The 22,775-nt window shown below is 42.8% G+C and overlaps 1 protein-coding gene across 3 annotated transcripts in view; it reads left to right on the top strand.

Moving 5' to 3' along the window:
* Positions 1 to 22,775, top strand: part of FAM172A (family with sequence similarity 172 member A) — a 266,793-nt gene that overhangs the window by 214,705 nt on the left and 29,313 nt on the right. The window contains exon 11 of one of the 3 annotated variants that reach the window (XM_037373140.1): positions 15,123 to 15,172. The exons of the other annotated variants lie outside the window; for them this stretch is intronic. Coding sequence (XP_037229037.1) covers positions 15,123 to 15,157 — 35 coding nt within the window. The 3' untranslated portion in view covers positions 15,158 to 15,172. Of the gene's footprint in view, positions 1 to 15,122; positions 15,173 to 22,775 lie in introns of those variants that run through there. 3 annotated transcript variants of the gene reach the window in all.

Raw genomic sequence — 22,775 nt, 5'->3', positions numbered from 1 at the left:
TTGGAGTTAAAGATCAAATATGTGAAGATTCAACAAACATAGCTAGCTACTGTATTTTAGATTAGTGCAGAAAATTCAGGAAGGCATAGTGCGTTCCTTAACTTGCAGGTTTTTATCTAAATTTGCCATTACTTTTCTTTGTGTATTCTTTGCCTGTTTAATCTTTTGTTCCCTTTATGTTCAAAGATGCCAAGATTGTGGAAGCCACCGGCACTGCAGCCTGCATTTAAATTTAGTTACGGTACAGCCGTGCAGAAAGCATTCTTCTGATGTTGGGCTGGCTTGCTCCTCTCTCTACATTATAAAACCTCCTTAAACACCTCCATATGCTGTTCACCTTGCTTGACTTCAAAGAGTAGCGCGGCTGCGTAGAGAGGATGAGCCGCAGCTCTACTGAGCGGGTTACCCATGGTTTCTTAGAAATGCTAATGAGTTATCTGCCGTGTTTATGAAGTTATCTGTTTGCTGTTGGATTGGAGGGACTGCTCCGCAGATCTAGAATCAAAACAATCAAACGTCTAAGGCAAAGACGGCATCGAAAGATATTTTGGGATTTGAAGTCATTGACATTCACCTTTTGAAACCTTTTACACACACACACACACACACACAAAAAAAAAAAAAAAAAAAAAAAAAAGAAAAAGTAATTAAATCAAGAGGTTATTTTGGGGGGAAGCAAAGTTGACAGTATTCCTGAAGAAACTCTTGAGTGCAGTCTCACAGAGTCACTCATGAAAATGATATGGACAAATGCCTGGCTTATCACTCAGAGTTTGTTGGGAACTAATCTGTTCAAAATGTTTGGAATAAGCTAAAACCTGGCTTGCTCATCTAATGAAAAAGGTCAAAACAGAGAAGTAAGTGGCACTGGTTTGTGTTAGGTGACACTGTGCCCTGCTTGTCTAATTTGATTACACAGAGCCAGTGAAGCCCCAGGCAAAGCTGATTTTAGCTATAATCAGCTTCTTAACCTTTTGAGAACTAACGTAAACACTACCTACCAGTGGTTAATTGTGTTGCTCTGTTACATACAACAAAGTGCAAAGGTAAAAGTGTAGAACTGCAGTAACACATGTTGTGACAAGATCACTCTAGGGGATTACAGCCCTCTGTGTTTTATCTGCACTCATTGATTTCATTCTTAAAAATTAAAAATGGGCTATGGGCAAGGAGCATCAGTTTATCAGTTTTGGGCAGCATTGCCCTGTCGTGCCACTGCCTCATCTCAAATTCCTCGTATGTACAGAAGGGCAGACCTAGCACAGGTTGGACCACTATGGACACTTATCTGTTACTTTTTAATCATTTTGGTTTAACTTTGTTCTATTTGTTTACTTCTAATAAGGTATGCGTGCTCCCTCCCTCTACGATGAGCATCTTCCAGAAAGTTTTGTAAGCTCTTTTGGCAGATGCACCAAGTGCATATGAGACACCTGTCTCTAGGTGGGGTAGAGGGGATGGATTTTATTTTCAGATTTTGCATGTATATATTAGTCAAGAACCAAAAATCTGAGGCACAAAACCTGGCTCTCTGCAGAACCTGTGTATCCTAGTTTCCCATGTGTTTTGGTTCATACAGTTCCTATAGTTTGCGAGGAAATTTGCATTTCCGAGGACTTCAAAGCTTTTAGGAGATTTTTAAGCCAATGGGCTTTTGGTGTATTTTAAATTTTCCTGACCCATGTTGATCCATGGTGTTTGTGTAAGGAAGCTTTGATCTGTTTATCTTCTATACTTGCTACTCTTACATACTTGCTGCTTGGAGGTAGCATGTTGCCTCTGGATTTTTCCACCCTGTGGAAAGTACATCTGTTTTACTCTTTCTGTGTCAACACTGGTTGTGTTGGCAGTGCCTCTGAGCAGCATCATTATTCCCCGACAGCCTGCTCAGAGAAGCACCCGTAATAAATTGTCATTACGAGCAGCATTAGCACGGGTGTTGCAGGGCATCCTCATGCTGTCCATGGGCTCCACCGCGGCTCCAGGGGCACCGTGGAGCTGGAACCACCAGGTCTCAGTACCTTCAACGTCTTCCTAGCTTCCCACCAAAATCCATAGTGGTGTGCTGTGATAGCTGATAGATTAGCAGGGGTGTAGTTGTGCCAGGGAAATAGATGAGCCCTTGCTTAATTCAGATGCTTATTTTATTAACTAAGATTAATGAAGCCACGATGACTAGAGTTAGTAAAGCAGTAACGCTAGAAAAAGCATTACTTACACAGGAACAACAATAAATAGTAACACAACACTTGCACACACAAAAATCTGGCTGGCACATGACCCTTTGCAGCTGCGATCGAGGGCAGGGTTGGTTTTCATTTCCTGTGGACAGTAGCTGTAAGGTTCGCTGTACACATACAGGTGTCCGTGGCAAGGCTGTAGTACGCTGGGAGGGAATCAGGCAGACTGCTAGCTTCTAAGCATCAGAGAGGTGGCAGACTCCGTTGACTCTGAGCACAGTAGTGAGCGTACCCTCGAGGTCTGGGCAGGAACAAGAAATAGCTTGTGAGCTTCCGAACACATCAGTGATCTGGTCTTTGTCTCGAGCTCCACAGTTCTCTCCAAGAAAGGGGCATGCTTAAATTAAGGCTGACTATGACCCCTTCGGATTTCTTGCAAACCCTTTGGAGTTTCAGCCTGTAGCCATAGGGGTCATCTCATCTTCTGGTGGCCCTTCACAGCCTGCCAGCTGTCGTGCAGCTGGGTGGCTGCTGGCTGTGGCCCTGCCTTTCCCGCAGGAGATGTGTGAAGGATGTTCTGCAGGTGCAAAGGTGACCTCACCTGTTGGTTGCAAATAAAATTTTCTAAGGTGTAACATAGACTGCATTTTGCCTGTATAGCTGCTATGCAACACTTTTTCTGACCTACTCTAACCATCCCCATCTCCTTGCTTTGATTGACAGAAGGGGAAAAAACTGGTATTTGTTGTGTAGATCACCATGGCATCGGTTGCATTTTCTGAATGGACAAAAACCTTCATCCCTAGCAAAACTAGACATGATTATTCAGAAGCAATGAGCTATTTTTCTACACCTTTTCTGCCACAAAAAAAGGAGTGGGATCAGATTCTCTCTTCTGGTCCAGCTGTCAGAGCTGGGAGGAAAAGACTGCTGAGGCAGGTCTGCAAAACCCATTAGTCTCCACATTTAGGACTAGATGTCCTCATGCCTCCTTATTTCCTTCATGCGTTCCAGTTACAAGGAAGTTTTTGCAAAGTTTCTGCCACGTGAGTATCTGCTTCACTCCAGAATTATTATCTGGGGACTGTTTGGATTCAGCTAATTGCTTAGGGTAGTACAAGGCAATGAATAGCAATAATGCAACAGAATTAAAGTGGTGTCTTTGCCCTCCAGATGGAAACTTTGGGGCCCCTTGCACAGCAGTTAACTGAATTTCTGGAACACATGGCACAAGCACCAGAGTTTGTCTGTGTCTTATTGAATTGGGTAACTCTTTGGTTACACACAAAAGAATTTAAAGATTTTTTTCTGTTTCTGGATATACTCAGAAGCAAGGGAAGGCAGCGCTGAACCAATACTACTCATGCCTTGACACTGGCAGCAGCTGCTCTCCAGTCCCTCTTTGAGGGGCAGCCTTTCTTCCCATCAACTGCCACGAGACATGAAAGCACTGCTACTCCCGACTGCTGAAAGGTACTGCATGCCGCACAGTACTGGGATCACAGCAACGGCAGATTTTGATCCAGACCTAGCAGAAGTGGGACCCTGAAGAAGAGGAGTGCGGCTTGTGCAGGGGTGAATTTATCAGAGGCTGCACAGAGCGGATCACAGGAGCTGGAGTCGAGCGATAGTTGCTTTTCCCCCCTGGAGAATAAATTGCTATGCTTTGCAGCAGCAAGTAGAGGCTAAGTCAACAACGATGCGTTGCTGCAGAAAAGACAAAGCTTTCACTGAAATATCTAAATAAGCCCATAGCTTGCAAAACTCTTGGTGAGGCTTCAGCTGGGAAACTACGTGTGCTGATGGGCAGCACAGGCCATGAAAGAGGAAGAACTGGAGAACCTGCAAAGGAAAGCAACAGAAGTGGTGAGAAGCCTGGAAAATGTGGCCTTTGGAAAAAGGGTGAAGAAACTGAGAAGGCTTAACCTAAAAAAAAGAAAAAGAGGACTGAACATGGTGGAAATCATCGTGTGTGTGAAAGACTGTTGCAAAGAAGAAAGGAACCGTCTGTTCCTCCATGCGCTTCGTAAATAGTACAAAAAAGGATAAATTAAATCACAGGAGGAGAGGTTTGGGTTAGATGCAAAGGGGAACTTTCTAACGGTATGGCTGGAGGAGACTGCCTGCAGGTTCTCCGTCACTGGAGGAGGTGGTTAAGGACAGGTTAGAGAGGTGTTTGCCAGAAATTGCACACAGGTGCAGCAGGTCTTGTTCTGGGCCAGGGCATGGACCTTGAGGCATCTTTGTTCCACCTGCTTGTCCATGGCTGCATGAAAAGGCAGGAATTTGGCAGAGAAAAACTAAAAGCTAAGGGACTGAAAATCCAGGTGGCACCAAGGTTCTCGGGTTCATCGTTCTTAAGCTGTTTTCATAATTTTGAAAACATGCTTCCTGTCTTTTGAAAGATCTGATAAAGGCTGTACAATACAATCAGCAAAGCTGTTGGAGCAATGTAAGGTATAAATATTTTTTTAATATTTGCAAAGATAATCAATGGATGAAAGCTTGAGTTTCGATTTCTGGCGGGTGTGTTGGGTGACATTATCTATTGTTTTTGGCAAGGTACAAAGGACTGACAGTTATTGATAACAGCGTCCTCCCCAGTCTGACGTACAGACAAAAGAAGGTCTGTTAGGAAGTGTTAACCAGGAAGATGCTATCCATGGTCATTGTTTTTGATGTCCACAGTGTCCCCAGCCAGGGAGTAAAACAAATATATCGTATTGCTGAGGTGGTCAATCACACAGAGGGAATAACAAATAAGCCTCAGTAAAGTGTTCATGAACAATCCATTTATGAATTCATTGAATACCTACATACACCAAACAAACTGAAGTCTGGATTGCTTTGTGAATTTGATAACCAGAAAAAGAAAAAAAAAAGAAAAAGATGCATGTGGCTAATGTAATTTATAATAAATAAACAAACCCTTTCTTTGTACAGCGCAGTAGTAAAACACAAAAGAGTAAAAAGTGAATGTTTTTCATCCTTTTAGTCATGTTAATTCCAGAACATCTTCAGGCAAGCAATTTGCAATCAGTGAAATTAGTAAAATAAAATGTGCTGATCAATTTGTTCCTGATCTTACAGCTTGTAAATAATTCTTTGCTGAGAACGCTACTACCTTAAACAGCAATTGTGTGGGCTGTGGCCGGCTTCATTTCCACTGTGTTCCCAGGAAAGAAAGGAGTGAAGTGCTTTTGCATTTGCGACATTTTCCAGGGAGTGGATTGGAATAATGATATGGCTGGAGGAAAAAATGTACAGACTAGATCAAAACAGTACCCTGGGAACCTTTTTTTTTTTTTTTTTTTTTTTTCCCCTTCCACGAGGTCAGATCCCCAAACTCCTGGGAGTTTGGGCAGTGGGGATGCTTTAGTAAATGTGCAGTGCGAAAACTGCCAGATTGAAGGTTTCGTAAGTGCTACTGTCCAAAATCACCAGCCATGCTTGAAAATAGTAATTCTTGACAGAACATGCACTCTCAGTATGTGACTTTTAGCTGCAGGGGGCAGAGCATATGCTTCAGTGCCAAAAGGTTGTTTTGGTGGTTTTTTTATTGCGTTTGTGTCATAAACTTTTGTATGTTACATTTTTATGTTTTAAGTTCTTTTCCTATTTCAGTCTTCGAGGCTTGCCGTGAAAGCCCAACATAAATAACTGTAAGAAAAAGTCCTGAAAGCTGCAGATTGTTTAAGAATTTCTGAACCTATAATTGATTCTTTGGCATTATAGACTGATGTGGTACTTAGTACACACAGTGACATTTTAATTCACTTGGGAAGGGAGTCTTCTTTTTTTTTTTTTAAGATTAAATATAAGGAGGCATTTTGGTCCTACAGAGCTTTTTGTGTATCATTGCTTTGCTAATTCAAAATAAGCAAATAAATACTCAACATTCAAAATATTGGTCCAGAAACTTCTGATCACCCAGAGTTCCCATCACTGTTGGTATCACTGGGAAATGACAATCCTGAGCACTTTTTTAGGAGGTGCCCAGCACCTTGCTGGGTTTGACCCCTCTGCTGAAGCTTCATCAAAACCCTGTGGTCACAAGGGTCTCCAGCACAGCTCGCTCTCTGCTTTTTTGGGGTGTCCTGAGTAATTTGCCCTGGTGACAGAATACAAGCTTCACACATGGCGAGTCAAGCAAGGGCAGCGACAGTCTGGATTGCTTTGAGTCTTGTTCTTGCCCAGGGGCAGGTGTCAGTCTCTACATAAAAGTAGACAGTTAAAGACAGTTTAATACGGCTGAAGTAATAAAACAGACCAATTTAAGGGGTTTAGCGCCCTGACTGGAAGGCTGATTGCATGCAGGCTGGCTTGCTGCAGGAGACCTATACACCACCTCTGCTCTGCTGCAGAGCTGCAGAATATTCTAGGGCAAGTCATGGACCTTTAAAGTACTCCTATTTAGATGTTTTTTCACACTGAGTTCAGTGGGGAGACAGTTAAATCCCATTCGGCACAGCCAAATGGAAGAGTTGGCATTATAGGATTGGGTGGGAAGAGGAGTGGGTCCACCAATGATGTCATGAATTTGTTAAAAGTGGCACTTGCCATGGTTTGGTAGAGCCACTGATCAAACCCCTGTGTGCAAACTCCAGATACATCACTTTTTCTTTATGTTGTACCTCATTGTCTCTTCATCTAATTCAGTTTCAAGATCGTGGATGATGATATTAGGTATTGATGGCAGTATCTGTTATTTGCATGTAAAGATGGTAGGGTCATCTCAGGACGTCAGCATGTTGTGACACTGGCAGTGAAGAAGTGCTTTCCACCACATACAATATTGTATATACTGGATGCTGACACCTATTTCCTTCTCATTTATGGTTTTATAGTGAGATGGTGGTTGTCCATATTTTATTTACAGATGCTGCAGTGAAGTGATCAATTGCTGTCTTGCACTTTTTAATATAAATTTCTTGCCCATCTAGCTGTGTGGAAAAACAGCTTGAAATTTTTTCAGCTGACATCAGCAAGACTCAGAAGCAAGAACCCTCAAATTATGTTTTTAATCTCACAATTTTTAACTCATCCTCGTTGTTACTTTCTGAATTTTCAGAAGCCGGTGGGAGCAGGAATGCATTAGCTTAGGCAAAGCTGGAGACAGAGATTGGACCGCTCGGTTGGGGTGCACAGCACAAGCAGGAGTTGGCATGTGGATCCGCTCCTCACCCGGGTCTGCCGTGGGTGTCCTGAACTTGGATGGGTAACAAGGAGAGGGACAGCACTGTGCATGTCCGCGGTATGAAATGAGGGCAGTCTGCTTCACTGGATAATACTGGATAATGGACTGTTTCATGCAAATAGGAACTCGCTAGCAATTACATTATGCAGCTAGACACTGAAGACAAATCTTTCAAAAAACATTCTAAATTTGTCTCTTTGTTGTGATAGACAAGATGAATATGCAAATAAATGAATGGTGTGAATATTTTGTACTCTGTCCCAGGCAATACTTGGAACTGAAAAACAATGTCAGAGGCTTGGAGCGTGGCTCATGAGATGCAGAGCTTTCATCCCTGTCTCCAGCGGTCAGCCCACAGCAGGGCCAAGGCTACTTCTGTCTGGGGCTGGCAAAATTATACGTAAAATGTGAAGTTAATGTGTTTCAATGGGCAAGTGCCTGACTTCACAACTCAGTCTCAGCTGTGAACGGACGTGGAGATAGACTGGTGGCTGCCTCAGCCTCTGCACATCCCTTTGCTGACCACCTCCCTCACCAAAGGCTATGGGGGGGGGGGGGGGGTGCACACTCCTGCAAGGTAACAACCTTAAACTTAAAAAAAAAAAAAAAACGCATTTGTGCTAATGTGCTGAGTATGTTAATTTCTGCCAATTCTACCTCGGGGGCTGTTGTTCCAGCAGAGGGGCAGGACAAGCAGCAGAGAGCAGCAGAGCTTCAAACCCCTGCAGTGAATCTGCGGGAGGCTCGGGCGCTGGAGCCCTGAAATAAGCTCCCCAGCCTGGAGCAGCGTTCAGAACGTGTGTAGACATATTGTCAGGGTACATGAAAAAGTACTAAGACTGCCTGTTCTATGAGTGTTTGGAGAACAGGGTATTTCAGACTCAAGGATTATTAATTTATGTGTAGTTGTTTACAGTGCAGATGTAGAAGAATACCATTTGCAGTGTTACCAATCCCTTTGATATTCACCATTTTAATTTATTTTTGTAGTTAGATTTGTAACTGTCCACTGTTCTTAGTTTATTGGTCTTTGTGGTTTGGTGGGGTTTTTTTAGTCTAGAGATAGTTCAGGACTCAAATGTGGACAGTCTCTAGTCATGGTCATGGTTATGGTCATGATCATGGTCAATGCAAAACTTCTCCAGCTTGTTGTTTCTTCCTTTCTTCCTTTCTGAACTTCCTTCTTCAAAGGAGGGACCTTTGCCTGGCTTGTGAAATTGTCTGGCCTTGGTCCAAAGCATTCCTTATTTAGAGGCAGTTCGGTTTCCTGATCAGTCCCAAGATCTCAAGGTGCACCAGCAGACAAAACCACTTTCTGCTATAGGTGTTCAACAGCAAACACAGAGCACTTAATGTCCCACCACAGCAGAAGAGGTTCTTTGGTTAGATCAGGTCATCTAGACACACAGCAGAGCTGAGGTGGTCTCTCCTCTTGCCACGTGCACCTCCCTGATAGAGCTAGTCTGCTTGCTCTGCTTAAACATCTCAAAGTAGGAAATCAGTAATTCAAACGTCAAGGCTTAACTGGACTGCAGAGACCGGCTGGGACAGCAGAACCAGAGACACAGGGTCAGCCTGGACAGGGTGCATCTGGGTGGGAGAGGTAGGAGCAGGGGTCTGGGGTCTGCAGGTCTGGTCCCCAGGGCTTTTCCAGAGGGGTCCGGGATTGTTGGTGGCATGGGTCTTTTGAGCATCACACCTCATTGGAAAGCTTCAGTCTGTGGGGTGCACAGAGGTAGTGTGCATTAACCCAGCTCCGTGTGTGTGGTGACTTTGTAAGAGGATTTAGCCCTGGAGCTGTACCTCAGCGGTGGATGTTGTGTTAAATGCTGCACAGGTACCACATCTCTTGCTTAATTGCATGGTCCAGGCATCTCAGCATGCCTCATCCCTTAGTTATTCCTGCTCCAGGTAATTTTTGCCCCCTGGTCACATGGGTCAGGTTGAGCTGTGGAGCTGGTGAGTTGGATGTCAGCAGGAAGAGGGTTGTGATTTATAAAAAAAAAAAAAAAAAAAAAGCAAGACTATTCACATGTCCATTTGCGTGGACTTTTTTTTCTTTCCCTAAAACTGTCTGCCTGCTGCTGGCATCTCAGGTGAATCCCAGCTGGACTGTAAAAAGTACAAAGAAAACAAACCTTCTTGAATGAGAAAGGTCAGGAGGAAATCCAGTCCAACCAAGGGGATGTATCTTAAGCTGTTATAAAACTGAATGATGGAAATGCAAGCCTGGATGGGGCGTCAGGTGGTGTATCCCTCTGCTAGTTACCAGAACGATATAGCTATAACTTTGCTGTCAGGTGGTTGTTTAGACAGAGGTCTATGTACAGGCTCTGTCTGTTGAGTGTGGTGTGATGGAGATGTCAAGGTGGTACAGTACCGCCTTGTGCCGGTACAGTCTTCTGGGGACAGGCGTTGTGTGGACACATCTCCGGTGTCTCCTCACAGTAGTCCATTGCATTTCTGTTGTCCAAACAGGCATATGTAGTTTCCCCTGCCTTTCTGTGCCCCAAGTCAAAGAGAGGCCTTGCACTAGCCCGATGCTCACAAGAGCCAACAACAACCACGTGTCACCCACAGCAAACAACCGTTTGGGCAGCCTATGCTCAGCCGTCGGGACTGGTGCCTCCTCATGACAAACCATCTCATCCTTTGGAGGTATCCCATCGTAGCCTTCAGGACCAAGGTGGGAGTTAGGTTGTCTGAAGGTACCCCTAATTTCTCTGTGCTTGGCTTCCCCACCCCTAAAGCCACTTCTCTCCTGTGATGGGACATCCAGACTGTATGGCAACTAAGGCATATGCATACCCAAGACAGAAAGACCCAGAGTACAGAAGATCTCTATTTTAGCTGAGATGTTTATTTTGGAAGGAGGAGCCACCTTAGGAAGATGGCTTTAGCAAAATCTTGGCCAGCTGCTGTGAAAACATCAGCTGAAGTTTGTTGGATAATGATAAAAAAAGAGAAGAGTGAGACCGAATTCCAGTTGCTGCTGGTAACAGGAACGCACAAGATGTGAGGATCCAGAAGGGAAAGTGCTGCAAAAATATGTCTGGCCCTGCCCATGCTGGTGTTACACATCTGATGTAGTGGAGCTGAAACATCAAAAGTGATTGAAAGTGTATTTGAAGATGTGTAACTGGTGGCAGACCTTAATACTTACAAATGAGAAACTGAATAAGTATTTACTACTATGATCATTTACAGCAAACAAGTACACCATGTGATACCCTTTGAAACAGTAAAATAGAAAAAAATTTAAAAATCTATAATTTTAATCAAAAGTTTGTTTCAGTCATTGAAATTCTGTTATTGCTGCTTACAAACATTAAAGTCAATCAAAACATCAGTAGCCTGCAAGATCAATATTTTTAATATGTTTGCATTGCAGTGCTGCAGATTTTTGGCTAATGGATCTCACTCATATTGATTTCCATGGGAAATGTTAGTCTGATACTGAAATAATTAAAAAAAAAAAAAAAAAAAAAGCAGGGATTATTGGTTTGGAATTTTGAAGGAGATAGAAGTATAAAAATTGGTTATTGACTGGATTGCTTGGGGTGAATGAACCTTGGCCGCTTGCAATAAACTTGTAGCACAGAGTCATTACCGAGTACTACCTTAGTCCCTTAAACCTAAAATCAGTCAATAACCTATTATAACAATGCAAATTGTGGTGAAATAACATAGCAGGTCGTTTTCAGAGCAGCGGGATATTCATAAGCATCTACATACATACATGGATGGGTGTATTAACCACCTCTGGGATATGCACATCAGCTGATTTTCAAGTTTATTTTAATATATTGTTGATAATAATGCGAAAGGATTTATTTGAGGTAATTGTTTAAAATAAGTTTAATGGCTTTGTGGCTACTAAAATGAGTAAAAATACAGTAAAATATTATATACAAATGCATAAACAAGTATATTCAGTATTGTGACAGTGCTGGACAAATGCAGTGTCATGGATTTTTTTCTATTTATTACATGTTTTGCAGGGGGGATGGGGAGGGGACAGGGGACACTACAAGCAGGGAGTACCCTGAACCTGCACAGGTGTCTTGGACCCAGACCATTCCTCACCAGTGCCCCACCACTGTCCTGCCCAGTTTCTGCACTCCTTATTCATCCCCTTATTCCATATGTACTATGATGTTGCTTGCCTAGCGTAATTCTTCTCTTTTTAAGAAAGGATTCTCCTTGCACATGGGAATTATGCCTCTCTGTGATACTTGGAAATAAATCAGTTCTCTGTTGAAGAATATGCTCTGCATTCCCAGCCAGGGACTGAATGAATTTACCACAGGTAGAGCAAAGCATTACTGGCTAGAATATTAATTTTTATTCACAGTTAAATGAAACACCTAAGCAAAGAGTTGCCTTTTGGTTCCTGCTTTAAAAACCCTCTGAGCCTCTGCTGCGGTCTGCACTGGGGACCAGTAGCTTAAATGTTTCTGCTAAAAGTGGGTACTGCAGTATGCAAGCTATATATTTTCACCTGAGCTGTATAAATATTTAAACAAGTATATACTAACACAGCGATGATAACTCAGTGGTAGTATGGGGAAGAGAGATGGTGTTTATGTTTTACAAAGTCATCTGTGGACATTTTCTGATTACGATTTTTTTTTTCCCCCTAATTTGTTACTTTGCTCACACCTGACAAGGAATGAAGTAGACTAAGGTTCAGTGGTCTGCTTGGGTCGGGTTATGAGAAAACACACTGTGTGCAGAGCTCAGCAGAAACCCAGTAGAGGCAGGATCAGTAATTGGTGCCTCACTTTAACTACAGATGTCTGACAACACGCAGGTTACTATCTCCCGCTGGAGTCTCAATGGAACGGCTCCTTTTGGGAATAACTACTAATGAATTCTAAATTTTCTCAGTAAACTTGTTAATAGGAGTCTCATCGTTGGCAAGGTACCTCTGTAGTTACTCTTCAAGTCACGTAGTTTCTGAATAATTAACATCCTCCCAATTGCTCGAGCCACTTATTTAGGACAGAGGGATGCGTGGGACCCTGTGCTGCGGCACAAGAATGAGCTTGGGCTGATTTTTAACCACCCTCCTTATTTTGCCGTGACTGGAGTGGATTTCACTTCTCAGGTCTTTCTCACAGTTTTCGTTGTTTTTTTAAGTCGATACCAAAGCAGTGTTTCAGAGAAAAGCTTTCCTTATTTTCTAGTTCTGCACCCCAGGTGTGTGCTGATGTGTGCCTTAATTCTGCCACTTTTAAAAGACCCAGTAGAAAGATGAGGAAAGTTTACTAAAAACGAAGAAGTAGGGGAAGATTAAAATCTTCATGTGTGAAAATAACTCTTCCACATAGCTTGAAACTTTTTAAAGAATAATATTCTACCATTCTTCTCCATCAGAAACAGAGGCTAAATATGTGCAGGCAAGGGTAGTGAAAAAGGGACACAAGACCTCCTCTACTCCTGGTATTTTAAATTTCATCTTTTCTTAATGAGGAAAAGAAAAATATTTTAAAAGGAAGTAAAAATAGTAGCATGTTCCCCTCTACTTGTTTTTGCAGATTTTCTAACCCTTTTCAATTCAAAACAGAGAGGAATGTAAAAGTTTGAGCTTTGGGATATATTCTGAAGAAAGCAAACAACCAAGAAATCCAACAACACTGCATATTTTCTCTAAAACCGGTATAAATAAGGCCAAATTTATAAACTGTAGGAGTTGTATTTAAAAAAAAAAAAAATTACATGGTACCAAAGGAAAAATTTAAAAAAGCAAAGACAAAGGAGAATAAAATATTCTTGGTAGTTGCAAGACATCTCCATGAATAAAGTAGGAAGGAAAAGAAAGATCAGTAAATACAGGGAGAGTCTCATAGCAGGTTCAGGGATGGGTATGGAAACCAGCGGTGACTTGAGATGATGTGACTTGTAGCAAGACCCTACAAACACAGAGACAGGAGATCTTTTTTCCCATAAACGATGCCAGCATGTTTCTTCCCATGCATGCACTGCTTTGCTGTCCACTCCCCCCGGTCCCCTCGGGCTGGTGGCACCAACGGGATGGAGGCAGCCCTGTGAGGTTGTGGAGATGTTTGCCATGCAAAACAGCGTTGTGTGCTGACTCTGGCACTGGATGCAAGTTCGTTGTCCCTATAGTAGTGAAACACTACATTTTTTTCATAATCTCCCTCTGTGAAGTGAAATTAATGTGTTGCTGGGTTTTTTTAATAGTTGTCGTTTTTATTTAATGCTGTGGTTCCAAAGCACAGTAAATATTCTTTAAGATGGTCACGCTGTGTTTCAGAGCAAGCAACCCGAATAGGTATGCTGGGAGGGTTCTCTGTTTTGCTGGGAAATTTTTGTTCATAACAGAGGCAGGGGCTGAGCATCAGAGCCGGGGGTCTGCAAGCTGGCATTTCACACCCCAGCAAAGCTTCCCGGGATCGACTTTTAACTGGGACAGCGCCGGGTGACCAGGTGTACAGCCGTGTCCTGTGGCTGCTCTGAACCCCTGCATTTTACACCCATCGCGCAGCCTCCACACAACATGGTCCAGGAGATGATGTTGCTGTAGTTTCTGTGCCAGGCCATTTTTTCTGTGGCTGAGTCAGAGGCATTGGACACTTGAACATCGCTTTGGCTGCTTCGTACTCGGAGTGAAGAGGCCAGAGTGGGAAACCAGCTCACCCCAGGAAGGCAGTTGTGAACTGGGTTTAAACACAAGTGAGCTGTCGGGGGAAGTGATGAGAATAACATGGTACTGCATCCCAGAGTGGTGAGGTAGCCTGGCCACAGAGCCCTGAGCAGAGGTTCCCACACATGGAGGTGAGGTTATGACCCCTAGATGGAGGAAATTATCAGGGCTTTAGTGCATAACTTGCCTTGACTTTGGTGGGCATTGTGGGGCTAAAACTTTAAGCAGTGCTGTACAGGTGTAGGAGATAGTCTCTTGGAAATGTTAAGCTCATCGTATTTTTTTGCCTTTGTTCTCTGAATTCTGTGAGCATCTGCGGAACTGGTCATAGTAGAGGAGGTTATTTTGGTAACTTCATGATTCAGATACAAAGATAACACAGGCTGCAGTGACTTCAGAAGCACAAAATAAATAAAAATTAAAAAAAAAAAAAACATTTAGAACTCCTAAAACTTTCTTTTCTTTTCCCACAGACGAGCAAAACTTGGTTCTTTTTTTCCCAGAGCAGAAGCATGTTTCAGCATGATTTGAAATAAGTATCTTAATTCTGTAATCTGATTGTATATACTACAGAAAAAAATCCCTCTGCTCAAGTGTACTGCATGTATGTCAATGTGCACCCAAATATACTGAGCAGCATGTCACAGCATCCAGCACTTTCTGCCTTGTATTTGCAATGTCTGTATTGTTCACCATGGGGAAGTTGCATAGGTTATTCTTGGAAGGCAACGTATATACCTCACCTGGTATAGAAAAATGGTATTGGGAAGATTGTGAAAGTGTTGTAAAGCTCTGCAGAGACTTATTTTGTGTCTCTAGTGGCAGAGGTGGTCACCTGTATCTGGGTATGTTTGCAAACACGCTTTCTTGGTGAGAACACCTACTTCAGGAATTTCTGACCATTTTTTGCATGGTTTTGCATTAGGCGGCAGGGCAGCGTTTGCAGCTGTGGCATCAGCCCTGCTGCGGCCCCAGCATGATGAGCAGAGTCTGGGGAAGGCCACTGCCATGTGCCGGTGGCCAAGACAGAGCCTGGCCCAGCCATGGCCTGGCTGAGCAAAGCCTCACTCCGCAGGGTCGCGAGGAGCTCCTAAAAACCGCCACTGGTGATGACCGAAACAGATTTCAACTGGAACTCTTACCAGGATCAGAGGAGCTTGAGGAAGAAGTCCAAATTCCAGCTTTAATGTGGTGACGGCATCTTGACCATCAGTAATACAACTTCAGATAATTACTCTTTTTTTTTTTCTGTGTGTGTCAGTAATATGGTTTTGTTTCTGTCAGGATGCAGGAGGTACTGCTTTCTGGTGACATCACTAGGTATCATCCGAGCATCATTATCACAATGTTGCAGCTTTTGAGTCTTATTTGGTGACTAGGGAAAGTTAGCAAGATGATTCAGCTTTTTATTTATAATAATAGTATTTATCTTATTAACCTGCAATTATTAAAATTATGGTGGAGGTTGGCATGTTCCTAAGTAGTGTGATTTGAAACAGAAAATATTTGCTGTGGCCCCAGTTCAGGACAGCACTTGAAGCATGATGCCACAGGGCACTGGGCACTGTTGCATCGTACTGAATTTAACAGAAATCGGAGACATATAGCATCCTCGGTCACATACACTGAATTCCACATATGCTGAAATCTTGCAGGGAATTTGAGCAAAATTCTCAAATCTGTATACTTCAGTTACGTTATTACATTTATACTTCTGTAGGTGCAAAATAATTCATTCTGAATAGATCTGCTGATTTCCTGCTGTATGATATGCAGCTACATTTGTAATAGAGTCCCCCAGACAGGCCGTGTGTGTGCACCTGAGTTAGTTCTAAAATAGGCAAGCTGTGTCGGTTCAGTGGGTATTAATATTGTTAGCATAGTAAAATAAGGAAAAAGTAGCAGCTCCATGACAGCTAGTCAGCCTTACAATCCACCCAACAGTGAGTGGCTTTCAGCCAAAAATGTACAGAAAAGTATAGGTACGGTATTTAACCAACAAAGTACAACTTTTTGAACTTTTTAAGTTTTGGGGGAGTTAGCAGCTCCTTTTAAAAAGGAAGTCAGAAGCAGCATGTGGTGCTGGTACGGCAGTGTGGTGTTGCAGAAATGCCTCCAGAGTAACGGCTGCCGGAGCTGCATCACCATCTCATACCTCCTTCCCTCCCCCTAATTCCTTCTTTCTGTCGTAATGGGAAAGAAATTGATTCCAAATGTGTTTTCTTGACCCTCTACTCCATACATGTTAGCACCTAACCTTAAGTGATGTTTCTACAGTCTCGCCTATATTTACAGTAATTATATGCATAATGTAGCATATTATTGTCTGGACTTCCTGTTTAATCAGTACAGAGCTTCTTACAAGTGCAGCTGAAAAGGGCAAACAAAATTAAAGCTTTATATACCAAAACAAGTTTGATTTGCTAAGCTCCCAGCATTCCAAAGTACACAGATTTGTTCCACCAAGTTTTGCGATGGCTTGCAGATGGGCAATGATTAATCAGAGAGCTAACTGTGAAGTAGTTTGCAATTAAACTGGAAAGCTCTGAAGCATGCTAATTGAATCAGAAAATTAGAGACACTGAACAGTAATTGGCTATTTCTCATGCAGCAGGTGCCAGGCCACTCATCTGTGGAACAAGGTATTTAAGGCGCATTAGCACTAGTAAAAATACTTCTTGATATGGAACAGTCAGATTTTCTGCTCATTTTCACCATGGATGTCAAAACACACAGCTGTGATGTCTAGTGCCCACAGCCCATGTTGCAGGAGTTTGAGCAGGGTCGTCATGAACCTACACATGTGCAGTGTCTTTGGTCAGGTTGAAGTTGGGGTATCTGAGTAATTTCCCAGCCCTTGTGGACAAGCAAATCCCTCCTTTTTTTTTTTTTTTCTTCTTTTTTTTTTTTTTTTTTTAAAGTAAACATAGCATGATGCTTTTAGCCGTGCCAGTCGGGGTTGCATGGTTAATCATCACATGCTAGTAACTAATTCCAGGCTGCGAGGAGATCAGCTCTGCACCTCGGGGTCCTCCTCCATAAACCGGGGTGATGCTGGCTGGTCTACTGTCATGCCCATTGAGGTCTGCCTGTGAAAGGTGATGTGTGGACACTAGGTACTACTGGCATGAGTTTTTGCTTCACTGTTCTGCTTCCTGGTCTTCATGGAAAAAAGAGGCATTTTTTTCTGTGTGCTGCTTATGAATGTGGAGATTAGTGGAGTGTGGATTACTGAGGTTCTGCGAATTGCATTAATGAGGCACCATCACTCCCTTTTCGCTCTTCCGCAGATTTAAAAAATTCTGAGTTTCTAGTTGAATATTAGTTGAGGGCATCAACAGTATAAATCTAATACTGCTGTGAGCTTAGTAGATGCATAAAGCCAATTCATATCGTGTCTCAGCATGAGTTTATATCTTCTAATTAGTACCACCATTTTATAGAGAGCACATGCAATGAAAGTTTGTTTGCCGTGCCAACAGGGACCGGAGCACATACAGTAGTTTTGCTGTAGTAGAGTGATGGTGCTGTATGAGCACAAACGACTTGTAGCCTGAGCAGTAGGTAACCAGAAAAGAGTGGGATTTAATAAGTGAAATGGTGGAGAGTTTTTACAGAGATATAACCATTTTCAAATTAGACTGGGTGGGGCATGTGATTTCTTTCTTCGCAACTAATTAGAGCTTGGTATGCTTATTAGTGAATTAAAAAAAAGTATGGAAAAAACAAATGCACTGCATCATATTACTCTGAGTATCGAGATGCAGAATATTACAATATTCAAATGCTAATCATATCACTTAGCAGATGACTGCAGAAAGTAGTGTATTTGAACTGAGACATAAATTATAAATTGTAAACAGTGCATAGGGGATATGTTATAACTGTGTCTCATTTAAATTAAGGCAGGGAGTTTTCTCTGAAGCAGATTATGTGGCTTCATTAAGTTTTAAAGTCCCCTCTATAATGTTTTATTAAGATCACTTGGCACAGTGTTTCCCAAACTGGATGTTAGCAATATGTACTGGTGGAAACGGCCGCAATGGTGGAGGTGGTTCAGGTGCATCGCTGCACTCTGCGGCTTTAAATGCTGTTTGCATACTTTCCAACCAAGTGCTAGTACACATACGCTGGCGACTTTTCCATCTAACACCCCTCCCCAAAAATCCCGATGTCTTTGCTTTCTTTACTTGAAAGCAGCTCCAGAACATTTACATGATCAATGTTTGTTGCTGGAGGGATAAAGTTTGCTCTTCCATGGACAAGTGAGAACATATTGATCATTTTATTCTATTTGCTATTTCTAAATTCAATATACCTCTGGAGTCGATAAGCGAGATCGAGAGCATATTCTTTTTTTGTGTGCCTGCTTGTAGCTTGTTCTCAAGATCCAAGATACATTTTTGATTAATCACGAATGCTCTGGGGTCATGGAGAGCAAATGTGTTTGTGGAGTGTCAGCTGATGCTGTCAGATAAATGTCTTAAGCTTAGCCAGGGTTCATGCCCCAGCTTTAGGCTGTGCCAAATGTCTCCCCTTGTTGAGGCAGATAACAGCTACACTGGAGGCGACTGAGCTGTTTGTTCACTGAAAGGGCTGACCTTGCCATATGGGGCTACAGTCAGGTGAAAAAAACACTGGCGATGTTTTAATTGAAACTTTAAAAATCCTAACTTTGTGCATTTTACCCATCTTCAATGCAAATCATTTTTGCATTTCCCTGCCGGTGCCGGCATTTGTTTGCTTGGCTTCTCCAGTGGCTACCTAGCCACTGTGGTCTCCTTGGTGGGTGCCACCAGCCGCGGCTGCAAGCCTCCTTTGATAACCTCTGTGTCTTCTGAGAAACGTCTGACAAGGTATTTTTACATGGGGCCTGAAAAGGGGAGAAGCCCTGCTGGCAAAAAAAACATTTTTAGGGACAGTTCACTTTTTGGTTCCAGGAGTGTCCCACAGCCTTGAGTCAGTAGCCTGGAGAGCGGGGCACCTGAGAGGGATGCTCAGCAGTGCCTCCCCTCATCTGTGGCAGCCTTTTGGCATCACTTCTAGCTCATCCGTGGCGGCTGGTCCTCTGTAACTAGTCATCAGACACACAGATAAGGAGCAGCAACACGATTGCTGAGCCAACGCCTGGAGAGCATGTCGCACCAAGGCTGGTTTGTAGCGCTGAAGGCAAAAAAGATGGATCATATGGCGGTGCATAAATAAATGAAAACTCCCAGGGCTACTTGTGGGCATTTGTTATGAACCACCTCGAGTCAGTGCTTTCGCTCCCTCCCATCTCCCCAAAAACGTGTTTGTTCTTTGCTCCGAAGATTATGCTCCACTTTTTCTTTCCTCTCAAGAAGTTCATACTGTCATGGGTAAATCATCAGGGCTAATTAGACGCAATAATGCTGCAAAAAAATTTCAAAAAAAAGATATAACACATCTGTCATGAACTCCCACCAGATCTCTTGGAAATGAGACATTTTTAATATTTTATGCTGAACACAAAATATCTTGAGGAAATGGTTTTATATTCTGTGTACCAAAATAAAACCTTCAGTGTCAAACAAGTAATACTGTCTAAGCAGCCCCTTAAATGCTGTTATTTCAAATCTCTCTGCTCCTAAAATATAAATTTCATTTTAATAAAATGTACTCTGTATTAAAAAAGAAAAAAAGTTGCAGGGAATAATGAAGAAAGTGCAATGTACATCTGAAATTGTATTTGAAGCCTGGAGTGCACCCTGATATAGGAACAGACATTACCATTTTTACAGTGAGTCTTACAAACAGAGATTATTTTTTTTTATGAGATGTTTTCAACTAACATCCAAATCAAATTAAATGCAAATATTTTGCACTTTAAACTAATTTCAGCTAAACCTCTAGCTGCTTTTGTCCTAAAAATAACTTTGGCTTCCTTAAAACAATATTTAACATAGAGGTTTGAATCATGTTCTCCTACTGTCTGTTATTAACAGTTAGATGTTGTTTTGCACAGTTTGTCTGCCGTGTGTACAGGGGAGAGAGACGAGGTACGTGAAAGAGACATTTGAACACTTTTAATGGGTAAAAGTTGAGCAAGTCCCTATTTCATGTTTATTCTTGGTGGCAGGTCACAGATTAATAAAATCACCTGAGTGATAGGAAAATGCACTTAATCAAATTCCATGAATCCTGATAAAGTTCCAAATCATTCATTTAAACACCTAGGCTGAGACAGTTCTTTAAATAGTTCAGTAATCCTTATTAAAAAAAGAAACATATCCACGTTGGCACATTGGCAAGTATTTCTACATGATGACCATGTATTCCTGACACGCGAAAATACATCTCTTCTCCAACGCGGTATTTGCAGACACCATTCCAGCAGCTTTTTTTCCCGGGACAGCCACCAATTGCAGTTGCTCCCCTCGTATGTTTTCAGCTCCACTACGTCTTACAAATGGCAGTGGCGTTGCCATGCGGGAGCCCCATGTGAGGAAGAAGCTCAGCACCTTGGCTCAGCAGAGGGAGGGAGGGTCAGTGCATGCTGCAAAAGTGACCCTGAGCAGGTCCTGATATCTGTATGGGGTATGGGGGCACCTTACACCATCCAAATTATGGTGGTCCTTCATGTCAGCTGTGGGAGGGGAAATTATATATATATATTATTATTATTATTATTTATTTCAAATTTTTATATATAGCATTTTTATTTCATTTATGTATTTATATTTTTAAATATATATGTATATATGCATATATACAACTGCCCTCAGGCTCAGCTCAGCAGGAAAGGCAGGGTAGAAAAGGTGAATGAAGAAATAAAATTATCGACAGAATTAAATCAAAGAACCAACAGAAGTCTTTATCAGCGAATTTATCAGTACAGTTGTGCTAAAGGTCTCATGCAAACTGTTTATTGACCTGGGTCCCACCTCAAGTTATTCCTTACAGGGGACGCAGTGTTACTTGGGACATTAAATGTCCAGATCAGCCCACCCAAACCATGAATTATGTTCTCCTTTGTTGTTTCTTCCTTGTCCTGTCCTTTTCCCTTCTGGTTTGCAAATTGTCTGACTGAGCATGAACTCCTTCAGCAGGTGCTGAATCAGACCCACAGCTGGCTGGGAGTCAAGAGACAACTTTAAAATTTAAATGGTTTAGGTAGTCTTCTACCACAAGTGACTTTCTCACTGGTAGGAACAGATTTATTCGGCCTCAGAAAGGCAGCTCGGGGTGGCTTTTGTCCGTTTGTCTGGGTTTATCCATCATCTAACGAGCAGTTGCGTTAATGGGGTTGATCCATGAGTTGAGCTCTGCCTGCGGGGTGTGCTGCACATCCCTGGCTTGGGAGCTTTGGGCAGGGTGGGGATGAGGTCCTCCGGCTTTTCCCAGGCCTGTTCAAGAGGCAGGTGTACATATGTTCTTACCTCTACATCTAAATGTATTTTTATTTGGGGACTCTCTAATGAGAGAAGTTGCTGAGTTTCACAGGCAGCGTTCACCTGCTTTGTTTTTTAACAACGTTAATTCAAGTGCCATCTCATTGACCTCGCATTCTTGAAGTTCATGTTCTGTTCCCCTGCAAACAGAGTTAATTCAGTTCACTGCTGGCTTTTAATTAGACAAAGAGGAGATAAGACTACATTGCTTGTAGTCAGAGTATGACTTCAGTGTGTCCTACATGGGAGTGAATATTTGAGTTTAGCACCTTAGAAGGGGCAAGAGATATTTGCTTTGCTACAGCTGGACTCGGTGAGAAAGATTGGCCATATTCTAGCTACAGAAGGAGCTTAATAAAGCTAATGAGGGAACCTCAAAAACAAGCTAAGGCACTGCTGTGCTCAAAAATCCCAGATAAGCATCAGTCAAATCAGGTTTCCAGAGGAGGTGGCTGATGTGTTCAGAAATGTGACGGACCTCTCTCTTCCCACTAGACACCAGGGCTCTCTGAGGCAGGCTCTGCTTTTCTGTAGAAAGAAAAAAGACAAAGTACAAGCTTCCCTTCGACTAGTCAAGACAAATGAAGGCAAAGCAAAAACATACATTCAAAAGATGGAAGGATAAATCCATGTGGATGTGTGCTGGGAGAGGTGCAACCAAGACTTTGTACTGGCAGACCTCTGCAGGCCTGCATGCCAGGAGGGGCAGTCAGTATCTAATCTTCCCTGCTTGTGAGCACGAAATGTCGACCTCCTTTCCGTTGTCCATCTTTGCTGGGGATGAGTTCAGAGCTTCTGCAGGTGCCTGCCAGAGGGATTTCTTGACAGAACTGTGGAAAGGTGCGAGTCACAAGAACAGGTTTCCACCATCAACACATCACTGGCAACCATGGTTTTCCAGCAGTTTTTCAGCTGGCCCTGTTAAGGGACACCACTGGGTGTTAGACAGAGCTTCATGATGCCTGGTCCACCTTGGCAGCGGTACATGCACTGCACCTGCCCTACCCTTGGCGTGGTCCTCTTAACCCATCTGCTGGTAGAAGTACTCCCATGAAAACTTCTTTCAGTGTGTGCCCTGCAAGAATGGTTTTCCCAGCTTGAGGCAGACTGGTGTGCTTAGGACATTCATCAGCTCCTTCCCAGGCTAGTTCTGCATGACATGACAGCCAGCCCTGCTCTGTCAGCCTAGCATTGGTTTCTCCTGGACGTGATAAAGCCACACAGGTGACTCACCTGAGCTATAGTGAGAGCAAAGCCACCTGGATGCAAGATCTCCTTCAAGAAAGAGAGCTTGGCAGACAGAGTTACGGGCAGGT

This window comes from Falco rusticolus, chromosome Z, assembly GCF_015220075.1.
Source record: "Falco rusticolus isolate bFalRus1 chromosome Z, bFalRus1.pri, whole genome shotgun sequence".
NCBI classification, from domain to species: Eukaryota; Metazoa; Chordata; class Aves; order Falconiformes; family Falconidae; genus Falco; species Falco rusticolus.
Note: the sequence above shows the minus strand (reverse complement) of the source record. Positions and strands in the feature narration are given on the sequence as shown.